The sequence below is a fragment of the Oryzias melastigma genome, linkage group LG22, assembly GCF_002922805.2.
Source record: "Oryzias melastigma strain HK-1 linkage group LG22, ASM292280v2, whole genome shotgun sequence".
In the NCBI taxonomy this organism is placed as follows: domain Eukaryota; kingdom Metazoa; phylum Chordata; class Actinopteri; order Beloniformes; family Adrianichthyidae; genus Oryzias; species Oryzias melastigma.
Window position 1 is genome coordinate 676925 of NC_050533.1, and position 10362 is coordinate 687286.

General features: G+C 43.3%; 1 protein-coding gene and 1 long non-coding RNA gene across 2 annotated transcripts in view; one reads left to right on the forward strand and one right to left on the reverse strand.

Moving 5' to 3' along the window:
* Positions 1-10362, forward strand: part of numb (NUMB endocytic adaptor protein) — a gene marked incomplete in the record, with an annotated part of 40486 nt that overhangs the window by 18170 nt on the left and 11954 nt on the right. The window contains 2 exon segments of the mRNA XM_024275301.2: positions 5410-5546; positions 10217-10291. Of these exon segments, the coding sequence (XP_024131069.1) occupies positions 5421-5546; positions 10217-10291 (201 nt within the window).
* Positions 1615-2678, reverse strand: LOC112148697. Its single transcript, XR_004947045.1, has 2 exons — positions 2329-2678; positions 1615-2263 (listed from the first exon to the last, which is right to left on the reverse strand). It is a non-coding gene; the product is annotated as an uncharacterized LOC112148697 (long non-coding RNA).

Sequence of the window (10362 nt, forward strand, 5' to 3'; positions counted from 1 at the left end):
CCGAGTGCCAACGTGTCAAACTGTAATTAATTCTCTGTGGCTGCATGTGACCCAGAATATCACATTTGGAGTTAGCGCGATTCCAGGAGCCGTCGGCCGCCCGCTCCACCCTGCACATCCGTGTCTGAGTTAGACCGTCTGCTGCTCAGATCTTGAAGGTGTGAGTCCGACTGAATCCATTGGAACATTTATTTCATGTTGTGTGAATGAACAACGCAGCCGAGTTTCTGGAACAAAGTCTGGTCTTCTAAATGTGTCCCTCGTCGGATTTTCTTTCTAAGAACTTTGTAGGACATCATGGAAAAAGGTCAACTCCTAAATTCAACTAAACATTTTATTTTAATAATAGAACAGTTTAAGTTCATTTTCTCACTGAATGACTTTCAAATTAAAAGTGTTGTAAATTTAAAGACAGGTGTGGGAAATACAAAGTTACATTTAGTAAATTGTTTTACTTACAGCTCATGTGTCAAAGTCAAGGCCCGGGGGCCGAATCCGGCCCTCCAGATCATTTTATTTTATTTTTATTATGTTATCTTGTGCTCATTTCTAACTTGTATAATTTTGACAAAATATATTTTTATGGAGAGTAAAATATTGAAAGTTATTTAAGATTTAAGTTGATTTATTCTGGAATAATATTAAAAAATTACAGTTTTTAAATTTTAAAAATTGTAATTCTGCAGCTTTTTTGGACTATTTTAGCATTTACTAAGATTTTTTAGGCTGTTTTGGAGATTAGCTAATATTTCAGCTGCTAGCTGTTTTGGATAACCTACTTATTTTATTTTATTTATTTTGTTTTTTAGGCTAATTTGGCATTTAGCTAATGTTTCAGCTGGATATCAGCTTCAGCATTTTCAGCTATCAATTTTAGCACTTTCAGCAGCCAAATTCAGCTTCCAGCATTCACACTAGCATTATCACAGCTAATGCTATATATCTAGTTCATAATAATGATAAAAAGTTAGGGTTTTAAAGTTTGAAAATTTTTATTTTAGAGAGTTTACTAAATGTTTATTCCGCGACCTCAGGTGTCTAGGATTTTGGCCTCCTGTGTGATTGAGTTTGACGCCCCTGACCAACAGGGTTCCTGCAGGACCTTAAAAAGTCTTAAAAGTAATAATATAATTTATTTATAATTTATTAATTTGAAACTAACACCTTAAAAAGTCTTGAATTTTGATATCTGAACCTTAAAAATTATGCTGTTTGAAACAAGTTAACTGGCTTTGCTGATGTTTAGTTCAACATATTCTTGGTTGAATACATTTAATCTGGGACATGAGATGGCACTAATACTGAACAGTGCATTGATACAAAAGAAGTAAAAGAAAAGCTGTAAAGAATCATGGCACAGACTATAAACAACAAGATAAAAAAGGTAAAAGGTTTAAAAGGTTACTACATTGATAAAGATCGCGAATCAGCGATCTTGGACGTCGCGAATATTCGTATTTGAATTTTCGTTCGGGAGCAGATTGCGAGTATTCGAGCACCCGGTTACAGCCCTACTTAAGAAGGTCTTTAAAAGTCTGACATTTAAGCAGAAGAAACTTGAAGGAACCCTGTACCCAATAAGGAGTAAAATTGTGATAAATAAACATTCTTCTGTCAGTTTTAATATTTATTTATTGAACAACCTGTTGCATCCACCTGCTGCTCATCGCTGTGGTTTCTGTTGTAGTTCTGTCAGCTTAGTTTAAATCAAACATGCTCCAGTAGAACCAGAACCTCGTGCACGTGGGCCGTGCACTTTGGACCGGGTCACTGCTGCTGCTGCAGCTGCATGAAGACGTGCAGGAAGACCGGAGAAATCTGGAAACTCTTCAAGTTTTGGTTAGATGTTTTATCGTTTTTTAACTAAACCAGACACATAACTTTATTTAAACTGACAGCAGACCGTTAACAAAGAGCTAAATGCTCTCAGACACAAACAGGAGGGAAACAGAATGACGGCCTCGCTGCCTGACCGGTCATGTGCCGCATTGATCGCTGCAGCTCCAGTTCTGATCGTTTGTGTTCAGACGTCCTGTCAGATGCTCAGGAACGCTCGGCTCCGGTGTCACCAGGGTCACGGTCCCGTCCATCGGTCGCAGCTTTTTGCAGTCGGATGTGTGAACGCTCAAACCTGCGGAGGCGGTTGGATCATCCCAGCAGCAGCATTTTCTGAGCGTTCTCTTTGTGTGGTTCTGCAGAGCCGAGCCGGACGGTTCTGGATCGGCTTGACTGATTGAGGACAGCTTCTCCTTTGATCGCTTTTCTAGAAAAATGCTAATTTAGTGGAATCAGATCAAAAGTATCTGCGTTTATGTTTCATACACTTACTGTTCTGTTTGGCCTCCGTCTTGCTGCATTCATGCTCAGGATCCTTCTGCAGGGATTAATCCGTTTTTCATTCCTGGAGAGATTATTCAAATGCTGTTACATCTGCAGCCGCCCCCTCCCTCCCCCCGTCAGAGCTGCAGCGCCGGGAAAGTCCTGCACCATCCATTTACCTCTCGCTTCACGGTTTGGCGAAGCTCTTCGCCTGCGCGGTCCCGGCTGCGTGCGCCTGGTGTTTTCCTGAACAGTGGAGCGTGAACGCTGCTTGTGTAACCGTCCTCATTAGCGCCGCAGGAGAGGAGCCAGAGAATGTCCCAGGACCAGAACAGGAGCTCTGGCAGGTCCAGCGGGGTTCAACCCGGTCATAACCCCAGAACTTCTCACAGAACCGCCCCGTCCACGGGGGATCCACCCCCCCAACCTGAGGGTGGAACCAACCAAACCTGGGGGTCAGAAACGAGCAGGTTTCTGTGGCAGCTTAATGGAGCATTGCCCCCCCCCCCCGCTGCTCCATACAGTGACTGGAACATGCAACTCCCCCATGACGCTAAAGTCAAGGTTTTAACCCCACAGGGCAGATATGTGGGGCTGCAGTTCAGGTCAGACTGATGAAGACGAGCAGCAGCATCTCAGTGAAGGTTCTGAACATCATGGACCTCTCAGCTTCTCACTGTTTCTGAGCTGAGCGGCTCGCATCATCAGCAATCGTGAACATTTCTCCCTTTGAGGCTAAGAGCAAAGGAGACACCCCCCCCCGAGCCTTTCTGCTTGACTCATTCCTTCAGAAGGTTCACTGTCATGTCAGACCGCCAACACGTTCGCCTTCTGCTGCTGGGAGGGAGTATGTACCAGAAATACACGACGTTTTCTGTCTTTCTATGAACAAGTCCCCTAAATCCTGTCTTTGACCTCTGACCCCTTCCTTCTGTCTGGGTGAGCAGACCTTCAGCCTCCTCACATTATCTGTGCTGATCTGTGCTCCATCAGGATTTTTCTCCAAGTCCAACTTCTCACTATCTATTGACCCCAACGATCCGGGTCTAGAGAGCCGACCTCTGGAGGTCCGTCCCGGTCATTTGGAGCTAAACTGCTTTTTTCAGAGGAACATTTTGTTTGAGTTTGGATACTGTTGTGGTTCAACATTTTCAACAGGACAACTCTGGAGAACGGCGCCCTAATACTATTACAGCAGATCCGAGTCCTCTGGACCGGGTTCTGGTCCGCCGCTGTTATCTGGTCTCAGCCTTCAACACGAACCAACTGGATCTGTTGTTGTGTGACCACCAGAACTATTAGCACTTTGAGCCTCCGAGGGAGGGTAGAAAGCACTATACAAGTATACGCCATTTACATGCACAGTCAATGTACGTGCACGTTACATTCTTGTGTACAGTTAATGTGTGTGTAGTTAAATGTGTGTGTAACGTTCATGTACATTTACAGTCGATGCTCTGAGTATTAAAGCTGGAGAATTATTATAAAATAGAACTTCAGTTTTTAAACTTCAACTTTTATGGGATGAACACTTACTACATAATTACTGAATAGTGTTTTAGTGCCAAAGAATGAGTTCTCCAGAGGAAGGTAGTAGTACACTATAGATCAGCGTACGGCATGTATCCTAAAGAAAACTTTTATCTTGATTCATTTGCTGAATAGTTTCTCTTTTTTATTAATATTTGTGTCTTTATAACAGATAAGTATGGATTATAATTCAGGTTCCTGAATTATAAAATTTGGGCCTCAAGGCCAGGTTTCCAGGCTCATGCCGTCCGAATCGAACTTGTGCTGTGTGGACTTTAAACCTGTAGAACGGCCCGGTTCTGCACCGCTCGGCCTTCTGGGACACAGTCTGTTAGACTATGTTCATTTCCAGTCTCTGCAGATTGGAGCAGGTTCTCTGTTACTCAGGGACACGCACAGGCTGACCCCCACAGGTGACGGGTTGATGTGTGTGTGGCCCCGCCCCTTTATTGTCTGATAAGAAGACCTGGCCTGCGTCGTCCTCGGCGTGCAGGACGCTCTGCTGCCGTGCAGGCGGACCGTCCCTGTGAATGCGGTTCAGTGGGACGCTGTCGTGTTTGCCGTCTGGCTGCTTGTTTGTCGACAGTCAACTCTCCTGGATTACTTTAATCTCAGCAGATCCTCATCTGCTCTGAAGTTTGCGCTGCGACCGGTCGGTCAGAGAGTCCGCTCACGTGTTCGCCGTCAGCGCAGCATGGCTCGGTGACTTTTGGTCCCGGGTACAAATTACCCTGGGAGACTGAAGGCAGGTTTTTCCGTGATGGATGAACCTTCACTTCCAGTTTGGATCAGGAACTTTTAATTGGGTCTTTGCTTTTTTGTGCCTTTTAATCCTCCCTTAAAGCCGAAGAGGAACGCACGTAGAGTGGGAGGCCGTTCGAGTACCGGAGTCTTACAGTTTTACTGTGAGCAGATCAACCAAACCTTTTAGAGGACAAATGAAGCTTTATTCTGTCACCAAAAGTCCGAACACAGCAGCGTCACTTTCGTGCTAATTTATATGTTTTAGCTTCATTTGAAGAGATGTAGATGTTTTTTAGTTTAATTGTTGGACAGAAAACAACAAACTGAACCAAAGTTTAAGAGAATCTCAGTGATTTTCTGTTTGAAGCTTCTGCAGGAAACAGTTCATCAGCCTTTTTGATTCTTCAAATCAGCTGGTGAACATTTGCTGGGTGATAACCCTGTCATCTATGAGTGAATGTTACTACTTTAAAAATACTTTTACAGTTATTGTGGTCTGAGAACTATCAGTCAGTCTGATCTGTCATGTCTCCTGTACAGAAGGTCTTCAGTTTGTCAGATCCACATAAATCAGATCAGTTTTTCATTTCCTTCATTCATTTCCAGTTTTATTGTGAAACATAAAGATGAATACTTTGTGGGTTTATAGCAGTTTATTTTTAGATCTAAAGTCCCACGATAAAGAGGGACCGCGGTTCTTCTTTCAGCCCTAGAAAGTGTCTCTCAGAGATTTTTCTTGACCTAAACCAATTTCTGGGAGTAACGTTGGACTGAAATGTGGCGCTGAGGAACGTGACGGTGGTCTCTGTGTTGCAGGGAGCTCAGTGATGAATAAACTACGGCAGAGCTTCCGCCGTAAGAAGGACGTCTATGTGCCGGAGTCCAGCCGGCCACACCAGTGGCAGACCGACGAGGAGGCGGTCCGCGGCGGGAAGTGCAGCTTCGCAGTCAAGGTGACCCCCCCCCTCCAGACATATCTGCACACACAGATTCACACTCAGAGAGCGACTGAAGCCCTGAAAGCTCAGCGGATCTTCATCGATACCATGATGCAGCTTTACCTGATTCTGAAGATCTTCAGACAGAAGGAGCTTCCTCTCCACACCCGCCCACCTCCCTCAGAGAAGGAGGGAACTGTTGTGAAACCAGGTTCTTGTCACCATGAGGAACCTCAGTGGCGGTCCTCGTGGTGACAGACTTCACTGCAGTCGGTTAGACGTTTCACCATCACTGGTGAAGGTGAGGGCAGGCTGATGGAGACGTGGTTGTACAAACGCCACAGATTCAGGCTCTGAGCTCTTAGACGTCGCCATGGTTTCATCCTCCCCCCTGCTACACCCACCTCGCTGTCTTCAGAGCTACATTTAGACTGTTCTCGGGTCTCTGAAGACAGAAGAAGCAGCTTTGTCCTCATCGGACCAGATCAACCAATGGTTGCTCGGTCCTCGTACCTGCGGGTCCACGCGCTCCCACGGCTAGCTGCCTCTGTAAACAAGCCTTCACTGTGAAGGTCCAACCCAGTGCTGCGCAATATGACCATACATATGGTAAATGGTGTATACTTGTATAGCACTTTCTACCTTCCTTTGAAGGCCCAAAGCGTCTTTTATATCATTTTATATCATATAAGTCTATTTTATATCATGATACAAAATAATTTATATCACGATATAAATAATTTATATCGTGATATAAAATTTTGCCCATATCCACCAGCACAACTGCAACCTACCATGCTGCCCCCCCTCCCTCAGTAAGAACAGATTCACTCAGTCTCGTCCTGTTGCTTCAGGTGAGGATACGCCGACAGGTGTCTCACACACCTGTGAGCTCTCCCTCTGCTCAGCTGGGCTCAGCACAATCAGGAGCTCCACGCTCGCATCGCCGCTTTCCAGAAAAACAGCTGATACCGCCGTCTGTGATGGAGTCCACCTGAACTTTTTACTTCCTGTTTGTCAGCTTAAGCTCTTCATTCATGACGGTGGTTATAGACACTTTAATCCTAAAAATCGGGCAGAGTCTGGTTTTTAAAAATAAGTTCTGAGGCAGCAAACTATGGAGAGAAAATAGACTCAACCCGATCTTGATTTGTAACTCATACAATACATTTTATGCATAAGTGCAAAAATTATTGAATAAAAAAATACAAAATACAGTTTACACACACAAATAAAAATGACAACAGCTTAAAAATTAACTGTAGACACAAATCTTTAGTGCCGCCAGATTAGCGTGGCTGCTGCTAATCTGGGCAGTATGTTCTGAATGTTGTCCACCAGTTTCCCTTGGGATTAATAAAGTCTGCTGATTGATTGATTGATTTAAAAATTGGGCATATCAGTTTAAGAAAGAGGGAAAATGTAATTTTCACCAGATAATATTCACAATCTGAGTTCAAAGCATCTGATACAAAACTCTGATGACCCAGCATTCTAGCAGCATTCAAACGCATCACAAACACAAGAGTCATGGAGACGTGAAAGCAGTCTCACACCAGATCTGTGTGTAAATGTGGTTTTGTGTGTATAGCAAGCAATTTGTGCGTATAATTATTTTCAAGCTGTTGTAATTTTAATTTGTGCTTGTGTAAACAGTATTTTTTTATTTCATAAATTTTGCACTAATGCATAAATATAATGTATGAGTCACAAATCAGGAAATACACACACAAATCTGGGTGTTTTCTCATAGCAAACTGCTCGGGGGGGAGGGGGAGGGTGAGGCTCCACCCCCAAAACCCCTCAGATGTCTTTGGACCTGTTATTTATTGCTGGGGGTTTTGGCAGTAAGCTTTGCGTGACCCGCTAAAGGTCAAGAACTGACCCCCAATAAATGAATTAAATATGTAACTGTGATGATTCTGAACTTTTTAGTGCCCCTTAACTCATTTACAGATATCACTTTTTAGTATCAAATCACATTATTGTGAAAATAAATGCTTAACAAGACAGGTTAGAGTGGGCGGAGTCATCTCCTCATCCAACCTGAACTAATGATGCATCTTTGGTTTATATTATGGGATTAAGTGATCTGCTGTCACGCTCAGAAACCAGACGGTGGTTCAACCCCCCCTCCAACCATGGAAATGAACTATGACCAATGTCAGGGCGGACACTCCACCACGAGGCCACTGAGCTGGAGGAGTCAATCCATGTGTTCTGGAGGAAACCTTCTTCCTGCTGGGATGGTGATGAAACGTCTCGATCGATTTCCTCCTGATCCTTTTCGTCAGCATCCGCTCCTCCGGTCACCTCCCTGACTCCTCCAGTCACCTCCCTGACTCCTCCAGTCACCTCCCTGACTCCTCCGGTCGCCTCCCTGACTCCTCCGGTCGCCTCCCTGACTCCTCCTGTCGCCTCCTCCTCTCCAGTAGCCTCCTTTCTGCTGCTGGTTCTGGACACGTTAACGCGTGCGTGCTCTGATGCACACGATGACGTGACTCACGACTCCAACGTCACGCTCTAAATATAGTCCGGCCTGAAGGCGGGGTACAAGTGGGCGGGGTCAGGGAAGCTCGCCGTGTTCTGTCTGTAAGGAAAGGGTGAGGACTTCCTGTCAGGGACAATCGCTGCTGGGGAGGCTGAGGGTCAGACATGGATGTCTATGTGACGCAGAGATGGAGAACTTGACCTCGAGGATCCTCAGAGTAGAGATTGTTGTTACTGCTGTTTATAACCACAGAAAGTCGAGATTTCACAGAGAAAAGAAACTCTGGATTAAGATGATCCTCCGACAGGATGAGGATGAGGGTCACTTCGATAAGATAACAAATCTTTATTTTATAACAAAACTTCAGTTTTATGTTCTATATTTGTTTCCTTAAACATTAAACAACAAAAGCATTACTAATAGAAACTGAAAAAGAAAAAGTTTAATTCATAAAATAGTCAAATTTACAGCAAAAAGAAAAAGATGCAGGAAAATAAATTTAAAAGGAAAAAAATCAGTGAAAGAATTTGAGGGTTAATGTTTCATTTTGAATCAAAGTTGAATGTATTACAAATAAACACGTTTTTTTTGTTGTAATTTTTGTTTATTTTATTTCAGTCTTTATCTGGCTCCTCCCACCTGCTTTTAATAATCAGAGGAAACAGTAGAAAAAGCCTGAAAGATAAACCTGAATAAATATAGAAAATCAAGAATAATTTCTACACTTTTTGATCTAATTTTATAAACAAAAGAAAAATTCATCTTTTTAATGTATTGATTTATTTTCTTTTCCTAATTTTGAGGATGTTTGAATCTCAGTCATTGAATGACACGTCCTAAGGAGATCAAATATTGTGTGTGTACATGTGTGTACATGTGTGTACATGTGTGTTCATGTGTGTACATGTTTGTGTATTTGTGTGTACATGTGTGTACATGTGTGTGTACATGTGTGTACACGTGTGTTCATGTGTGTACATGTGTGTACATGTGTGTACATGTTTGTGTATTTGTGTGTACTTGTGTGTACATGTGTGTGTACACGTGTGTTCATGTGTGTACATTTGTGTACATGTGTGTACATGTTTGTGTATTTGTGTGTACATGTGTGTGTACACGTGTGTTCATGTGTGTTCATGTGTGTACATGTGTGTGTACTTGTGTTCATGTGTGTACATGTGTGTGTACACGTGTGTACATGTGTGTTCATGTGTGTACATGTGTGTACATGTTTGTGTATTTGTGGGTACATGTGTGTACATGTGTGTGTACGTGTGTACATGTGTGTTCATGTGTTTACATTTTTGTGTATTTGTGTGTTCATGTGTGTTCATGTGTGTACATGTGTGTACATGTTTGTGTATTTGTGTGTACTTGTGTGTACATGTGTGTGTACATGTGTGTGTACACGTGTGTTCATGTGTGTACATGTGTGTGTACTTGTGTTCATGTGTGTACATGTGTGTACATGTTTGTGTATTTGTGTGTACATGTGTGTGTACACGTGTGTACATGTGTGTTCATGTGTGTACATGTGTGTAGATGTTTGTGCATTTGTGTGTACATGTGTGTACATGTGTGTGTACACATGTGTTCATGTGTGTACATGTGTGTGTATTTGTGTGTACTTGTGTTCATGTGTGTACATGTGTGTACATGCTTGTGTATTTGTGTGTACATGCGTGTACATGTGTGTGTACACGTGTGTACATGTGTGTTCATGTGTGTACATGTGTGTACATGTTTGTGTATTTGTGGGTACATGTGTGTACATGTGTGTGTACACGTGTGTACACGTGTGTTCATGTGTGTTCATGTGTGTACATGTGTGTACATGTTTGTGTATTTGTGTGTACATGTGTGTACATGTGTGTGTACAGGTGTGTTCATGTGTGTACATGTGTGTGTATTTGTGTGTACTTGTGTTCATGTGTGTACATGTGTGTACATGCTTGTGTATTTGTGTGTACATGCGTGTACATGTGTGTGTACACGTGTGTACATGTGTGTTCATGTGTGTACATGTGTGTACATGTTTGTGTATTTGTGGGTACATGTGTGTACATGTGTGTGTACACGTGTGTACATGTGTGTTCATGTGTGTTCATGTGTGTTCATGTGTTTACATGTTTGTGTATTTGTGTGTACTTGAAGTGTCATAGAGGTTTGTCACTGACCCCCCTGTGCTCTGCAGTACCTGGGTCATGTGGAGGTGGAGGAGTCCAGAGGGATGCACATCTGTGAGGACGCCGTCAAACGGCTGAAGACGGTAGGTCCCCCCCCCTCTGTCTGGCCCCCCTCCTCGGGCACTCTGTGTGTCTTCGGGTTTCTTCATTGTAT